Raw genomic sequence first — 16674 nt, 5'->3', positions numbered from 1 at the left:
TACTTTCAGTAATCAATTAATCTTTACCTATAATCAACTCAATTATAAAAAAATGTTTTCTTTTGGAATCATTTAATCCCCAAAATACAAAAAGGGGGGAAATCCAGAGGAAAGAAGAGACAAAAGTGAAAAAAGCAAAAGGAATATGAATAAATTAATCGTATTATTTTGTTTTATTTGTTGGTGCTAAAAATATTGGTGTGAAGGCGAAAAAAATTGTGTTTTCATTGATCGAATCGCATCAAAGTGATGAATTCTAGGTGTTTCTTATTGAAATGCCGGTTGTTGATTCTTCATTCCTCTTTACGTCGTTTTCCCTCTCCAGAATCCTGCCATTTTCAGCTTTATTTGGTTTGATTTTGTGAAGAATTTTGATATGATTGGGTATTCTAAATGGAGCAGCGTGTGGGGAATAAGTTTCGGTTGGGGCGAAAAATTGGGAATGGCTCATTCGGAGAGATTCACTTAGGCATGGTTCCTGATTTTGTTTAATTTGATTGTTTAAATTCGAGACCTTTTCAATGAATTGGTTATTTTGTGTTGTTGGCAGGCACTAATATTCAGACGAATGAGGATGTTGCAATCAAGCTCGTACGTAGTTTGAAGTTTTCATCTGTTCTTGCATGTAAATTTGTTTACATTGAAATTGTATAAGTAAAAATATAACTTGAAGTTTATCTATGGTGGATTGATTACTGATGAATGAATGTTTGCTTTCTGCAAAGAACATGAAAATATTAGCTTTTTCTTGTGTTTCATTATCTTAGGCTTGAACCTTTTTCAATGTTGTGAGAAACATGTATGTGATAATGCAACTTTTGTTTGAGCATGAGATTAGTTTTATGCTCTTGCCTTCCATTCTTAGTGTTTTTAGAGCTCGTCACTATCATTATGCTACTTCTTGTCATCTACATGATGCTATATATTATCCGAATCTTAAGATAGGAGTAATAATAATGATCGATATATAATAATTGACAATTATAGGGAGTTGAATCTCTTGTTTAGGGAACACAAGCTACATCCTACATAGAAGGTTCATAGTCATAAATTTATCCCAAAAATGTTAATCAAATGTTTCCCATGCTGTTGGATATCATCGTAATGTATTTATGCACTTCTTTGGTAGATTCTCCTACATTGCCTTTTTTGTTTATGATTACTTTATTAAGAATGTAATTCATGTGTTCAGGAAAATGTGAGGACAAGACATCCCCAATTGCTTTATGAGTCAAAGTTGTACAAATTACTTCAAGGAGGAAGTAATATCCTCTTTTGTTGTTTTAGTTGCTTGATGTTTATTTCCTTTTATACATGGTTATTATACTATATCATTATCCTCATCTTTGGCAGTTGGCAATTTTTTTTATTTTGACAGCCGGAATCCCAAATATTAAATGGTTTGGGGTTGAAGGTGACTATAATGTTCTCGTGATGGACTTACTGGGGTCGAGTCTTGAGGACTTGTTTACCTTTTGTAGTAGGAGGTTGTCGTTAAAGACTGTTCTCATGCTTGCAGATCAGATGGTAATTGACACTGTTTGATTAGGATTCTTAAACAATTTAATGTTTCACTTGTTTTGGAAATCTTTGTTTCTCTTCCAGCTTAATCGACTTGAGTTTGTTCACTCTAAGTCTTTTCTGCATCGAGATCTAAAGCCTGACAACTTTCTCATGGGCTTGGGAAGGCGTGCAAATCAGGTTTTCTGTTTACCTTATTTTGAATGTTTTCTCACTTTTGTTTAACGGTTTGCTTCTTAAGTATCTCGGATGATAACTCCATTTACTGACATGTAGGTTTATGCCATTGACTTTGGGCTTGCCAAGAAATATAGAGATTCTAACCATCAGCATATTCCATATAGGTATGGTGTGTTCTGTGTAGTTATCTTCAGAACTTAGAGATCTTACGTGGTAATCTGAGTTTCTAATCATTTAGTTTTGAATATTTTCTTCAATGCTATATTGTACCCGACCAAGGTAGTTCAGCAATACTTACTGTATCATGCAGAGAAAATAAGAATTTGACAGGAACAGCCAGATTCGCAAGTATAAATACACATCTTGGCATCGGTACGCATGTGGCACGTGCCATTTCTTTTACCCATTTGACCTTTCAGATGTCGTAGAAAGCTAATTTCTAGTTTCTTCTGCTCCACTGTGTTAATCTATTGATAGAACAAGGCCGGAGGGATGACCTAGAATCACTTGGTTACGTTGTCATGTACTTCTTAAGAGGAAGGTTGTTCTTGAATCCTGTCTTGTTAGTTCACGATATGCTCACTCATAACTCGAAAAAAATGTAGCCTTCCCTGGCAGGGACTGCAAGCTGGAAACAAGAAACAAAAGTATGATAGAATTAGTGAGAAAAAAGTTCAAACATCAATAGAGGTGATTAAACTTTTTATAGCTTCTGGATTGAAGTATATTCCCTGCTGTGCTAGAGATGGACATTAACTTGGTATTTCCTTTGCAGTCTTTATGCCGTGGCTATCCAACCGAATTTGCTTCTTATTTCCATTATTGCCGCTCACTAAGATTTGAGGACAAACCTGATTATGGTTATTTAAAAAGACTTTTCCGTGACCTTTTTATTCGTGAAGGTGATGACGTCTACCTTATCCTCCCAGCATCTTCTCCGTTCCTACCATCCTCATTCTATGCCTTGTGTTTCTTTTGGCAGGTTTTCAATTTGACTACGTATTTGATTGGACTATTTTGAAGTATCAGCAGTCACAGCTTGCCAATCCTCCATCTCGTACCCTAGTAAGTAATAACCTCCATTTAGGCTCAGCTGCTCTAGTCTCCAAGTACAGCCTGATGAATATTGGGACAGGGTGCTGCTGGAACAAGTTCAATGGTGCCACCTGGTAATAACGACAGAGACTCAGGTGATTTTTTGAGCATTTATTTGACTTCCATCACACTTGGTAGATTTCTGTTATTTTCATACAAACAACCTCGTTTTTAGCCATCTTTTACCGATCAGATGGTTGTTCTGGTAAGCTTGATTGTAAATGCTTCGAATTTGATGGAATTTCTATAACTTCATGCAGGTTTGGATGAAGGCAAGCCACCTCTTCGTGGGAGAAATGTTTCAAATTCTGCAAATTTGAATTTGTCTAAAATGAAAGATCCAGTTGCAAGTGATATACCAAAGGAGGTAAGACTACTACCTTTTCTCTAACCTCCAAAACTGAAATACATTGAAATTGAACGCATTTTCCTCCTCAATGTCTCTCATAATATTGTTCATGTTGCTTGATTTAATGGTTTCTGCAGATATCCACTTCAAATGGCCAGAAAGTCAGAACATCAAAGCAACCTGCAGTTTCTAGTAATCGGGATTCAGAGAATTCTCAGAATAATGGTGATCCTTCACACGCAGTCGATGGAGATAGTGCTGCGCGAAAAAGTCCGCCTGCAACGTCACACAACCCCTCCAACACAAACCCTAGCGACTACACCCTCAAGGGAATGGAGAGAATGAATATTGGCAATGACTAGATAATGAATGCAGTGTTATCAGGACTTGTGGTTACGATTTTTCCCTTTGTATACGTATACGATACCGACACCTATTTAACACGGAGGGGAGTCTGTTGTTTCTCCCTCAAGGAAAGCTGCTCACAGAATCCTAACCAGTAAATGGTGCTTGCAGATAATGAGATGTAAGGTAGCTTCCAAGGTGAAAGTGAGACTTTTGAGGCGACGAGAGTGAGGTTGGTTCGAGGCCGGGGTGAAATACCACCTCAGGTAAGGCAGATTCATTACCTGTCTAATGTTGTACTAGCAAATTCTTTTGATTTGCCATTTTCATGGCATGTAGTTATAAATTTTTTGTAGCAAAAATGCATACAATTTTTTATGGTGTGTATGTTATGGAAACTTGAGAAATAGAATGCACACTTATGCTGTTTAATTGCATTACTTGTTTGCACACTATGCACAAACCCTTGATCAAGATCAGATAAAAACCTCAATTCATGTAAATAATCACCAAATCATAATCAAGTTTCACAAAACAACTTATCCCAACATTTAATTGAAGCCATTGACAAGATTGGAGCAAGCATGTTTAATCCATCTAAAACTCTTCCTAAATGAGCTCTTCATCTTCCCTTCAACTCCATAGGCTTTGTAGCCTGCAATCCTCTTCTTCCTCAGCAGCTCAGGATCCATCCAGCTCTTTGAATCTGCATTAATTTTGTTTTTCTTCATCTTCACCTCTTTGAAATTGTAGTCTACATTTTGATAGTCTGAGCTGCTGTAGCTTCTCAGATCATTCATGCTTCTTGGCTGCGTATACTCATCCCTTGTAGACTTGGATCTTGAAAACTTCTCCATGGTGGATGAGAAACCAAGAGAGAGAGAGAGAGACAAGGGTTTTCTTTTCACTATATGGATGGACAAATACAACACACAGCACACAGTGACCTTGAATTATAGAAGTGCTCCCTTTTGTTATTTTGAGTTTTTTAATGTTCATTGCATGTTGATACATGAGGCTGGAAGGTGGGTTCTTGCCACGTGGCATGGCTGGACGTTGAATTTTCAAGTAGACTTGCATTGTTTTATGAAATCTTCCATGTGATGAGCTAAGAAATTATTAGGTATTGATCTATTCTTAGGTCCACATATAGCTGATCAATTATATATTTGGTTTATTTTGTGAAATAATGGAAATACTATGATGAGTGTGTGTTGTTAAATATTATGCCTACGGACAGACTTTTGAGTATTTTGCGTCCATTATTTTACCCTTGGTCTTCTTCGTCTGAGATACTTATTTTTTTTTACTTATTTTAATAAGTAAAAAGTCTATCGTCCCACGTATGCAGGGACGGAAGGGAGTATATTCCCTTCGTCTATGATTATTTGGTACTCCATTCGTCCCTGAAAATTTGTCACCTATTTTCTTTTTCGTCTGTCCCGAAAAATTTGTCACCTTTCATTTTTACCATTTTTGGTAGTAGAACCAATATTCCACTAACTCATTCTCACTCACATTTTATTATAAAACTAATATATAAAAGTAGGATTCACATGTCACTAACTTTTTCATTCCACTTTCTATTACATTTCTTAAAATCCGTGCCCAGTCAAATGGTGACAAATTATGAGGGACGAAGGGAGTATTATTTTAAGACAAATGAAATGTTACTCCTAGTGTTATGTACATTATTTTTTTAATATAATGTCAATGAGATGAATTGTAGAAAGTGTAATCCACTATCTAAAGTAGTACTCACTCCATCTTATAATGAGGGAGTTAATTTTCTTTTTGGGTGTCCCATCATAAATGAGTTATTTATCTAGAAAAAAAATATTTTCTCGCTCTTAAGAGCATCCATAGCGGTGTTTCAATATCGTCTCTTAACCGTCTCATCCCTTTACTACTCACAGGCCCTACTGCATTTTTTACCCCATGATCCCCATCTCTTAACTAAGAGACAACACCTGCATCTGTCCATCTCATCCATTAACTATTCATTCAATTTCATTTTTTATTTTTATTTCCAACAAATTCAATTAATAAAAACACACTTCATTAAAAAAAAAGAAAATTACAATTTCAAATCCTAAAAAAATAAATAAAAGACATGATTAAAATGCTAAAAAAAATAAAAATACATAGTTAAAATCCTAAAAAAAAAAAAAGACATAATTTAAAATACTACAAATTAAATTATAAAAACTACTCCGACGATGAATCATCCCCCGAAGGCGGTGGCAGTGCCCTCAAGCTAGCTGGAGGCGGAATACCAAGTTGATTTGCCAGATACTCAATGCTGGCAAGATGAGCTTGATATTGGGGAGGCGTCATGGGGGAAGTGTCAGCCATCGTGGCAGTGAAGTATATGGACATTAGGGTGTTCGGCGGCCCTTGGGAGCCCGCCTGGCTTGATTCGCCTCGGCCCCTCCCCCTCCCCCTCCCTCTAGCCGCCTTCACCGCCTTGTTCCCTTGCGGCCGACGTCGTATACCGGAGGAGCCCCCTGTATCGGATGTAGGGAACTCAAGCTCTTGTGAGGCGTTGCCTTCCCCGCCATCACTAGACGAGTAATGGCCACCCGCCGTATGCTTTGTGCGTTTCGAGCCCATGCAGGAATCGACACCGCCAGCCCACCTATCAATATGTTTGACCGACTCCCAAACATCGGGAAATCTGAAATCTTTTTTGGTGTCAGATTTAAAGACTCACAAAGCCGCTCTCAAAATGTCGGCTCCACTTCCCTCTTGTAGATCCCACAAAATCTTTTGACCTCTTTGTCGGCTCGCTCAAAATGAGCGCGGAGCATCTTCAGGTTGCGGCGGATGGCCTCCTTCGGCCTTTTTGCGTTGTATACAGCGGTGACCTTCTCCCAAAAAGCCTTGCGGATTTGTTGAGTTCCGAGGATGAGATCGTTCGACGTACTGATCCAAGCGTCGAACACCACCATTGTCTTCACTTCTGTGAACGGATGACGGCCGTCGTCGTCTCCGTTGTCCATCATCCTCCGCTCCGGAGTGTGTTCCTCCGGAATATCCTCCCTAATTTGGGATAATCCCTGCGTTTGCGAGCTCCTCGGACCCAAGGGAGGGGGAGCACGATAGTATGCATCAACTGGAAAAAGATGGTGGTTGGTACGCCGGCGTCGCCGAGCCTTTGGGTTGACGGCGACGAACTGGAACCGGAAGCGGCACCCAAAACATTGTACATGCTTCCCCAGTCGAACGCGTTCAAGTCGTAGCCGCCGCCCTCGCCGCCGGAGTTTTCGTCACCGGACATTTTTGCAGAAATTGGAGAGGAAAGAGGGATGGTGTTTGTTTGAGTGTAGTGTTTGTGTGTGGAAAAAATGGTGGGGGAATTGTGTGTGTAGTGTTATTTATAGATGAATGTGGAGGAAAAATAAAAATTAAAAATTAAAAAAAAAACAGTAAAAAAAACGGGAAGAAAAAATGGTAAAATTTATTTATTTATTATTAAGAATTAAAAAATATATATAATTATAAAAAAAACGACGCCCACTCGCGGGCCGACGAGTGGGCGTCACGCCTCACACCAGTGCGCGCCACGTGTTGCTGGCGCGTGGCGAGATGTCTCGCCACCCCTCCATCCACCCCGAGACATGCGACGAGACCGATGGCTTGCAGCGCGTCTCGCTACGGTCTCGCCTCGCCGGGACGAGACCGAGCCCGCAGCGAGATGCCGCTGCGGATGATGCTCTAAGTACTTTATTATCTGTGTACTTTATTTTCTTTTCGTTCATTTACTTTTTTCTTTCTTTCCACTTAACTTTTTAAATACTACTCCCTTGTCCCACTTTAAGAGTCTCATTTGAGTTTGGCATAAGTTTTAATAAATATAAATGAAAGTTGGTGAAAAAAGAAAGTGGAATGTGAATCCTATTTTATATAGTTTTATAATAAAATGCGAGTGGAAAAAAGTTAGTGGAATATGAGACCTAATACCATTAGTGAAATATTTCAACCGGAACTCCTAAAGTGGGATGAAACAAGTATTAATTTTTAAATCTCGTGCTCAAAGGAAGCGTCTCGCATATGGCAGGACGAAGGCAAAAACAAAAATTAAAGGTGTCCTTTGGACAAACAAAAAAATGAAAATTATACCAATTAATCGTGGACAGAAGAAGACAAGATCTTTTAAAAAATACTCCACATTGGGGAATTACTTTATTTTTCTACATTCATGACTAATATGTAGATCCGAAACACTCATCCGCCTACAACCAACAGTAATTTCGAAGTTATCTTATTGAAAACCAATAGTAATTCCGAGGTAAATTTTGTGAAAAGAATTTATTATAAGTTGATTGCAGATATAGAGAAATGGTTGGTTGATATTAATATTTTAATTTAACAATTTTCATAAAAATCACAGTTGAGTTTTTTTACGAAAAATTGTAAAATTAAAAATATAAAAAGTAATTTTTACGAAAAATATTAATATACTGTGAAATATAATAAAAATAGAGTGAAATACCCATTGATGGAGTAAAGCAAAGAATAATATTCCAATTCCTTTGAGTCTTCCTCTTCCGTTGCGATTCCATCTCGTCGTTTCCGATGCCTCTTTTCTTTCTCTAAATTCTCGCTCCACATTCATATCCTTTCTCCACTCTCGGTCTTCTCGCAAAGAATCCCGGCCATCAGTTGAGGTACCAGCTCTCTGTCGATTAGTATTTGATATCTTGTGTTTTAAGCTGATTTAGATCTTGTTGTCTGTGGTTTGTTTCCATTGATTGCTGATATGCGCAGTTTATCTGGTGTTATATCTGAGTTTTGTAAGTGAATTCTGATGCGAGTAGTCGGTGAAAGACACAATTCTTCAATTTACGCGGATTTGCAATGTGGATTTTGCTTCAAATCTGTGAAATATAGATCAAACTTCTCGAGTAGTGATTTAATTAATGCCTTGTTATTTTTCTTTTTTTGAGAGATTTAATCTAAATGTTAGCTTTTTGGATAGATGATTTTGTGCGTTTTTTAACATACTTTCTGAATTTCTGATGTTTTGGTTTATCACATTAGAGTTCGATGGAGAAATGTGTATTTTTTTTGGAATGAGTTTATAATACCTGCTGTATAAACAATGTGGTGGTCTTGATGAATGGCAGAGTAAGTCTTTGAAAATGGCCGGTGACAGTGAACCAAATGAGAATCATGTTACATCCGGTGACAATAGTGAATCTCCAGAAAACGAGAGTGACGTATCGATTGATGCATTGGCGAGGAAGGTGCAAGAATCTTTGTCACTTGCAAAGAGGCATAAGTTTTGGGAAACCCAGCCTGTAGGACAGTTCAATGAACTCGGTGATACGAGCCTGCCTGAAGGTCCGATTGAGCAGCCAACGCCACTTTCCGAGGTCAAGCAGGAGCCCTACAACCTCCCATATCCTTACGAGTGGATAACATGTGATATAGACTCGGAAGAGGTTTGTGCTGAGGTGTACAATTTGCTGACCAACAATTATGTTGAGGACGACGAGAACATGTTCAGGTTCAATTACTCGAAAGAGTTTCTTCGGTGGGCACTCCGCCCTCCTGGTTATTTCAGGAGCTGGCACATAGGGGTTAGGGTGAAGAGTTCAAAAAAGTTGGTTGCGTTCATTACTGGCATCCCTGCAAGAATCCGGGTTCGTGACACTGTTGTGTTGATGGCGGAAGTAAACTTCCTGTGTGTTCACAAGAAGCTCCGATCAAAAAGGCTTGCTCCAGTCATGATCAAAGAGGTTACCCGGAGGGTCCATCTCGAGAATATCTGGCAAGCGGCCTATACTGCTGGTGTTGTCCTTCCTACGCCCGTCACAACTTGTCAGTATTGGCATAGATCTTTGAACCCAAAGAAGCTCATTGATGTTGGGTTTTCTAGGCTTGGTGCGAGGATGACAATGAGTCGCACAATCAAGCTGTACAAGCTATCAGATCAGACGGCCACACCCGGTTTCAGGAAAATGGAGCCTCATGACGTCCCTGCAGTCACTCGTCTGCTTAGGAACTATCTGCAGCAGTTTGCTGTTGCGCCAGACTTTGATGTGGATGACGTAGAACACTGGCTGCTTCCGAAGGAGGATGTTGTGGAAAGCTATCTGGTCGAAAGCCCTGAAACTCATGAGATTACCGACTTCTGCAGTTTTTACAGTCTCCCTTCTTCCATACTAGGCAGCCAGAACCATTCTGTTTTGAAGGCTGCGTATTCTTATTACAATGTTTCGACCAAGACTCCGTTGCTTCAGCTAATGAGTGATGCCCTCATTGTTGCCAAGAAGAAGGACTTTGATGTGTTCAACGCTCTGGATGTCATGCACAACGAGACCTTCTTGAAAGAACTGAAATTCGGCCCGGGAGATGGCAAACTTCACTATTACCTCTACAACTATCGGCTAAAGCATGTTTTGAGATCGTCGGAGCTAGGCCTTGTGCTCTTATAGAGTCGACTTCTATGGATTTCCTGCCCAGTCCTGGCTTGGCCATTTTTCGTAACTTGATCCAACTCTTCTTGTTTCATTGTTGAAACAAATGTTCTTGAAGAGAACCCGATATGTGCATCAACAATTGATGATTAACATCTGTGCTGAATTTTGATTTTCATTCATATTTTGAACTTATTTGCCTTGTGCTGTTGTATTCTGCCCAAACCGGGGCGAATGTGTGTGCTGTTAGATCATAGATGAGTTCCCTTTGTAAGTCTGATGCACTGTGCGTTTCGAGTTAGTTTAAATGAGCTTAATGGAAAATATTGAATTGAGGAATGTTGTTTCGAAAGCATAGTATTTGTAGAGATTGGGTTCAGCATTATTAGTACTCACTCCATTAAATAGTGGTAGAGTCATTTTTTCATTTTGGGCATTTCATTGTAGCGGAGCCATTTCATTTTTTTAGTAAATCTGTCTCAAGGTAATTGAGACATTTCTTTTTGGCACGAGTTTTAAAAAATTGATATGGTAAAGGTTAAAGTGAAGAGAGTAAAGTAAAAGAGGGGATAAAGTAAGAAAGAGCAAATTATGAGAGAATATTGACATTTTGCTTAAAAAAAGGAAATGACTCAATTATTTTGGGACAATTTTAAAAAAGAATATGACTTAACTACATTGGGATGAAGGAGTAACACATTTTCTCACTTTTACTTTTCTCTCGCTCTTACTTTATTCTCAACTTTTTTCCTCTCTTCTACTTTATTATTTTTTTATTTATTTCATTGTGCATATTTGTCTTAATTTTTGTGCCGAAAAGAAAAGCTTCTACTACTATGGAATGGGGGGAGTAGTTGTTTAGCTTATTTAGAGCACTCCCAATGCTCTCCCTAAAAACTCCCTTATTTCTCCCTAACTCCTGCCACATCAGCGTCACATCAGCACCAAAATTTATCCCCAATTTTTAGCCAACTGCTCCAATGGTTTCTCCCTTATTTTTCCCTAACTCAAAAAAAAAAAGGCCGAAAAATCGCCGAATCGCGCCTACAGTGGGCGCCGATGAATCGGGAGTTGGCGTTAATTCGGTAGAATTAACGCCGAATTATCGCCGAAACACACCCAACGGCCGGCGATAACTCGGCGATTTTCGGCGAAAAATCGCCGAGTGTTATCGCCGGACCATTGGGAGTGCTCTTAGGAATCTAGAGTGTAGTACTCCCTCCGTCTTATAGCAAATGTCACACTTTCCTTTTTAGTTTGTCCCACAAAAGATGTCATATTTTTTTTAATGGAAAAAACGCTCTCACATTAATATAAATATACTATTTTCTCTCTCCACTTAACACACAAAACAACATCTCCTAAAATCCCGTATCATTCTCCAAGTGTGCCATCTACTTTGGGACGAAGGGAGTAGTAGTTTGTCAGGGGTGTATTCCTTTTCGCCTTTCAGATTGTTCGAAGGTAGTCGAGTCATTTTTTTTTGTGATAATTTTTTTCTATCTCGTACTCTAATCTTTATCCTACATTATTATCTCTCCATTTTAATTTTTAAAAATAAATTTCTTAAATCTCATGCTTAAAAAAACGTATCAACTACAATAAATCGGAAGTAGTACCAAGTATTTATGTTTTACTGGTAGTTCAGTTTCAGCGTATGATGTGTGTACGGTGCACCCTCTATGGAGGTGCGACGTTTGTTAAACCTGATTTCTAGCAGTTGTGGGCCAAACACCACAAAAAACAAAACAAGAAAAAGAAAGCGACACCCTTCCTAGAATTAGATCAAAATGAAAAAATAGAATTGCTATCTAACCACCAACAATACACAGGAAGTGAGATTGAGCAGAAACTGACAGAATATACATCTATAACTAACAGCATTCTTGTTGCTAACATCCTATGAAATAATGTGCATTCCTCAACTCATCCTCACCCAATATATTCATGAAGCTCGTTCCAATCACGACAAACCGAGAACTTGGCTCCATCGCATGCAAAACAGAACAACTGGAGCGCGTCTCAACAGATGATACAGCAGAAAATTCTTCAATCAAAAAGAACTAAATCACGACAGTGGCTTCAGGCTGCAGAAACACTAAATCGTAATTGCTTACTTTTGGAGTTTGAGTCGCCTCCTTTCTCCTTTCCAGATTGATTATGAGAAACAAACGGAGCAAATCAGCCATGGATCACAACTGAAGTAGATGGTGGGTTCTTGTGTTCAGTGAACTTACTTACATTGTTCGATTCTCTGTTTTAAGTGCAGGACCACTGCATCTGCTTCTTCAGCCAGTTGCGAGAGCCTCTCCGACTCTTTTACTGCTTCAGCAGCTAAAAATTCTTCATTTTCTGCCTCCGCAATCTTTTGCGCAGCTATTTTAGCAGCATCTTCCATTTCAGTTGAAATGTTACTCCTAGTATCTCGTCTTGGCTTTGACCTAGCAACTTTTTGTTTCGGCAAAGGTGTTTTGGTGCCCAACGGAGCATGTTTGATCTTGTAGCGGTTTTGAACCTGTCCGAATATTTCACAGGCATAAGCATCACAAAACCTTGATAAAGTATGTAGAAATAGGCCTTAAAACTGTATGTTAATTATACATATAGTTTAAACTTTAAAGTAGGGTTTTCATGAACCAATGTGCTATTCGGAGCTGAGCTCATTTAGAGAAGCTCACTAACTAAACAAATCAAGCTAAGCAAAGTATTATTAGGCTGGTAAGTGCTAACCAATGAATATATTGTGTTATTGTGGATAAAACAATATATATTTTCAAAATAAAATAATTAAAATTTTAAACATATATCTAAATTTAGAAAGTTCATTGAGACTAAAATAAGCTCATGCCTCTTGGTATTCGATAAAAAAAAGTTTGGATCTTGGCTCGATACTAAACGAACCAAGCTTGAGCCCATCGACATTCGGCGCAGCTCAGTTCATGAACAGCCCTAGTTTGGAGCATGCAAAAGAAAAATAAAATTAAACTGACATTGGAGCAGCAGCAACACGAGATTATGTTTATTTGCATTTACAGAGATATTTTGTGCAGAAAAACAGAGTGAAAATCCCTATGTGTGCGCATGGGAGATGATTATCCAACAGACATGCTACCCAGCAGTATAAGTATGGAAGGTACAGTTCAAAACTGAAACACAGATAAAATTAATCTAAAATAATGGCATTTTAGGTCATATATTGAAGTTGAAAGATACGTTTCATAATATGGACACATACACCTAACATAATGACATGTGGATGAGGAATTCATATACCTTCTCAACTGTGCCTTGTAAAATAAATTTCCTCAGCTTCACACTGAGTAACCTTCTGAAGTTTTGTGGCACCTCATACTTTTTCTGCCAAACACAAATTGATAGAATTTTAGGGTTTCAAGCACATATTTGTTTCCTAAACCGGGAAAGAGGAGATAATTAAGGGCCATATAACAAAGTAACTAGATACTCCAGCCTGGAGCTGATCTTTTCCTCAACCGGAAAGGATATGAAAATGATATGTGTGCACAAAAAGGCTCAGCTGGACTACTGCAAACTACAAACCTAACACTGGTGCACATTGATTTATGTTCTCACGAGTTTTCTTTTCAATGCTCATTCAAGTAATAAGCTTCTGTTGTTCTAATTATTCATCTCCATGTAAGTGTAAATCAAATTAACTAAGCGTCTACCTTGAGTAGAGAATAGAAACACAAAGTGTGACCATATACTTGCAGCGAATAGATTTATAATCTGACCTCAATAAACCTCAAAACTGAAACAAAATCAGGTCCATTGCGATCCTTGATTGACGAAAGTGCTTCAAGTATCATTTCATTATACCTGAAAATGGGGAAGTCAATTTACCAAGACCGTAGCAGAGTGCATATGCAACTGCAGTCAAGAAATAAAATGATAGAAGAGAAGTTGTTCATGATATGCCTCCAACAATTGTATGTCATATCTAAAAGTAAATTATAAAGAGAATCGAGATCAACAACCAGTTGTCCAGAGAAATTTGTTTTAAAGATAGTCAAATGGTCTTCACAGCCTGAGCATCAATTAAAAAATATGTAAATAATTAGAAAATAGAAAAGATGAATGACCACCAGAGTTTTACTAATAATATACGAGATACTTTGAAACAAATGATCCTGACCAGATAGTTTAGTTAAGAGAATAATACGGCATGAGAAGATCACTAAAATGATAGGCGAAGCATACTTCTTAGAATTTCTAACACCCTCAGGGCTTTGAGGAGGTTTTTCAATCACATTGTCTATAGGAACCAAAGTTAAATCTGAACTCTGAGCTTTGTGTATCAGAGCACCATTTGTGATTGACTTTGCTCTGGAATTCACAGAATTAGCCCCCGAGCCTTGTCCGCCCATATTCCGCCATTTGTCCTGATTAGAACATCAGAAAGAGACCAAAGAATTTATTTATCACGCAATAATATAGGAAGAGCATTACACTCTCCAAATAGCTCATAAGATGGTCTGTTTAAATGAAGTAATCCCAATGAAAAACAGCCTAAGTCAAAGTAGGTTATTTTGACAACCAACACTAACAATAAAATAGCACCAAATAGATCAAAGGCTTTGAGAGATAATTCTAAAGTCAATAAAAACACTCATATCTTCAACATGAAAAATTGCTCCCTAATAACAATGGGAAGTAACTCAGTGACAGTTTGCACCTGATAAAACGTTCAACGGGGATCTACACGAAATAGATATTCACCTACACTACATTTTATATATCAAAGCCTCTCTTGACTATAAAAAGAGTAATCCTCTTTCAGCTGATATGCATCACGATGATAATACTAAAAACACAATGGCACTGCATCATCTACAACTCCAATGAAACAGACAGAGCAACAGACAGAGCAATCAACAATTACTAACGTAAACATAACTCAGAATTAACATAATCCTCATATGATCTATAAGTTGCTCAAACAACACAGCATGACATTGTCAATTCACTCTCAAAATTAGTGTTATTTCATAAAACTAACACCGATTAAACGGTAGAGGTCGTCAATTCACAAAATCCACAAAAACATGTAGAAGCAGACGCATAATTAATCAATCTCACCAACAGAACGACGTAAACTTGACCAAACTTAATTAAAAATAGCAAAAACAACAAAACAATTAAAAAATAGTAAAAGCAACAGTAGACATTGCATAAAATCGAAAACCTTGAGGTCAACGTTGGATCGGTTGGAGAGTTTGTGCTTGAAGTCGGAATCTACGAGAATGTTCTTCCACTTCCCGGCGCCGTACTTGGCGACACCCGCCTTGAGCGCCTCCTCTTCCTCTGAGGTCCACTTGAGCTTCTGATTCCCCATTCTGGAAGGCAGATTTACGGCGGAGTTCGGTGAAGCGCTGCCACAGTCTCGGGGTATCCGAGCCTCCCGCTTCATCGACCTCAACACAAACACTCACTCGCTTTATAGGATGCAGCCAAACACGTGTCACCTGTGCTTGTTTCTAATTATTTTTCTAATTTTATTTTTTAATTTACAGTTTCTACTTTATTCGTCGTGTAATAATAAATTTTTATTAAATAGCATGAGTTTTAATATATAATTGATAAAATAATTGGTTTATTTGCCTCATCTTCGTAAAAAAAAAGTATTCTCTATCTTTTGAGAAGATATATTTATCTTTTGAAAAAGTAAATGAGAGATATACATTTTTCAATTTATCTTTCCTCTTCGGATATCTTTAAAAAAAAAAAAGTAGATATACATTTTTCAATTTATCTTTCCTCTTCGGATATCTTTTAAAAAGAAATAAGTCATCGGAAACAAAAGTTGACTATTTTTATAAGACAATAGTATTTAATGTTATATGCTAGATTTACATGGTCGCATAGGATCCTCGGAACTCCATCCATTTAAAATTTACTTATACGCATTAGTATTATATATTCATTCAGGAGAGCATCGTAGTAATTGCGGTACTTATAAGAGAGGTAGATACGCAATTGCAGCAAAATTGTGCGATATCTTACGCGGGACAACGGTCATATATTTGTGGGCTTGGGACGGGCCGAAGTCTTAACGTGGGCCATCATGTTAATTTAACTATGCTACCAAACGTTGATTAAGGCCTAATAATTAAGCCATCTTGGGCTTATCTATACTACCAAACATGAACTTAATTTTGAATGCTAAATGGATAGTTTTTAGGTTTTATATCTTGAACTAATGACATCTGCAATGTGGCTGATGAGGGGTGTGGTTCAAGGTATTGAGTATTGAAGGCGTGGTGTGTGGCTCGGACACCACTGGGGTACCAAAAGAGGAGTGGGTGACCGGGTTCTGAGGTGCGATTGCACGTTGCTAAGGAGAATGTCATACCAATAGGGTTCTAAAAGTATCCATGTTTTATATTGGGAGATATAATTATAATTTAATTCATACTATAAAATAAGAACCCTCATATGCGTGAATATTTCTTTTGCATATTCTAGAAATCTATTAAAATTAAGTATCTACTTAAATCACAATACTGGTAGTAGATAGAAAAGAGGTAAATAAATAGAAGCCACAACTAAATTTAGTCATTTAGAGAAAGGCAACTTAATTGTGCACCATAAACTGCAAGCTCGTTATTAGGCAACGTAAGATACAATTACACATGATATAATTAATTATAATGATTGAAAAATAAATATGAAATTAAAAATCCAATTGAATATGAATATAAATTAAAATTTTTATTCTCGAAAAAATAAAGTTAACAAACT

The 16674-nt window shown here is 37.8% G+C and overlaps 3 protein-coding genes and 1 pseudogene across 13 annotated transcripts; 2 read left to right on the top strand and 2 right to left on the bottom strand.

Moving 5' to 3' along the window:
- Positions 1–89: 89 nt before the first annotated feature.
- Positions 90–3922, top strand: LOC125190970 (casein kinase 1-like protein 2). Of its 4 annotated transcripts, none has more exons than XM_048088405.2 (14): positions 90–469; positions 551–591; positions 1193–1262; positions 1354–1527; positions 1606–1701; positions 1798–1865; positions 2012–2073; positions 2179–2242; positions 2307–2391; positions 2477–2603; positions 2684–2766; positions 2837–2891; positions 3057–3163; positions 3283–3922. In XM_048088405.2, exons 3-14 carry the CDS (start codon positions 1227–1229, stop codon positions 3505–3507), a joined length of 1182 nt encoding a protein of 393 aa, XP_047944362.1. In that variant the 5' UTR covers positions 90–469; positions 551–591; positions 1193–1226; the 3' UTR covers positions 3508–3922. The 4 variants fall into 4 exon arrangements, with proteins under 4 accessions (XP_047944362.1, XP_047944361.1, XP_088915039.1 ...); XM_048088404.2 differs by having other exon boundaries at positions 91–469; positions 1379–1527; XM_089058912.1 differs by having other exon boundaries at positions 437–469; positions 551–625.
- Positions 3923–3971: 49 nt separating this feature from the next.
- LOC125189752 (uncharacterized) lies at positions 3972–4442 on the bottom strand. Its single transcript, XM_048086991.2, has one exon. The coding sequence runs from the start codon at positions 4345–4347 to the stop codon at positions 4042–4044; it is 306 nt and encodes a 101-aa protein (XP_047942948.1). The 5' UTR covers positions 4348–4442; the 3' UTR covers positions 3972–4041.
- Positions 4443–8001: 3559 nt separating this feature from the next.
- Positions 8002–10254, top strand: LOC125190971 (glycylpeptide N-tetradecanoyltransferase 1 pseudogene; annotated as a pseudogene). The gene is made up of 2 exons (XR_016130298.1): positions 8002–8160; positions 8620–10254. The product of XR_016130298.1 is annotated as a glycylpeptide N-tetradecanoyltransferase 1 pseudogene (transcript).
- Positions 10255–11695: 1441 nt separating this feature from the next.
- On the bottom strand, positions 11696–15351 carry LOC125190972 (telomere repeat-binding factor 4-like). 7 transcript variants are annotated; one of them, XM_048088408.2, is made up of 7 exons: positions 15119–15351; positions 14134–14315; positions 13668–13752; positions 13189–13272; positions 12153–12430; positions 12033–12060; positions 11696–11962 (listed from the first exon to the last, which is right to left on the bottom strand). In XM_048088408.2, the coding sequence occupies exons 1-7, from the start codon at positions 15341–15343 to the stop codon at positions 11879–11881; spliced, it is 966 nt and encodes a 321-aa protein (XP_047944365.2). In that variant the 5' UTR covers positions 15344–15351; the 3' UTR covers positions 11696–11878. The 7 variants fall into 7 exon arrangements, with proteins under 7 accessions (XP_047944365.2, XP_088914458.1, XP_047944368.2 ...); XM_089058332.1 differs by having other exon boundaries at positions 12033–12057; XM_048088411.2 differs by having other exon boundaries at positions 12157–12430.
- Between the last annotated feature and the right edge of the window lie 1323 nt (positions 15352–16674).

This window comes from Salvia hispanica, chromosome 5 (genome assembly GCF_029641045.1).
Source record: "Salvia hispanica isolate PSC_SH4W2 chromosome 5, Shi_PSC_v1, whole genome shotgun sequence".
In the NCBI taxonomy this organism is placed as follows: Eukaryota; Viridiplantae; Streptophyta; class Magnoliopsida; order Lamiales; family Lamiaceae; genus Salvia; species Salvia hispanica.
Note: the sequence above shows the minus strand (reverse complement) of the source record. Positions and strands in the feature narration are given on the sequence as shown.

What these genes read in the sequence shown, in the direction of transcription:
- LOC125190970 (XM_048088404.2), top strand. Translation starts at nt 394, where the DNA reads ATGGAGCAGCGTGTGGGGAATAAGTTTCGGTTGGGGCGAAAAATTGGG. An exon ending in ATTCGGAGAGATTCACTTAG is followed by an intron (nt 470 to 550) that starts GCATGGTTCCTG and finishes TGTTGTTGGCAG; the next exon opens with GCACTAATATTCAGACGAAT. An exon ending in TGACCTTTTTATTCGTGAAG is followed by an intron (nt 2,604 to 2,683) that starts GTGATGACGTCT and finishes TTCTTTTGGCAG; the next exon opens with GTTTTCAATTTGACTACGTA.
- LOC125189752 (XM_048086991.2), bottom strand. Translation starts at nt 4,347, where the DNA reads ATGGAGAAGTTTTCAAGATCCAAGTCTACAAGGGATGAGTATACGCAG.
- LOC125190972 (XM_048088408.2), bottom strand. Translation starts at nt 15,343, where the DNA reads ATGAAGCGGGAGGCTCGGATACCCCGAGACTGTGGCAGCGCTTCACCG. An exon ending in TACAAGGCACAGTTGAGAAG is followed by an intron (nt 12,431 to 13,188) that starts GTATATGAATTC and finishes ATATTCGGACAG; the next exon opens with GTTCAAAACCGCTACAAGAT. An exon ending in CAGAGAATCGAACAATGTAA is followed by an intron (nt 12,061 to 12,152) that starts GTAAGTTCACTG and finishes CAATCTGGAAAG; the next exon opens with GAGAAAGGAGGCGACTCAAA.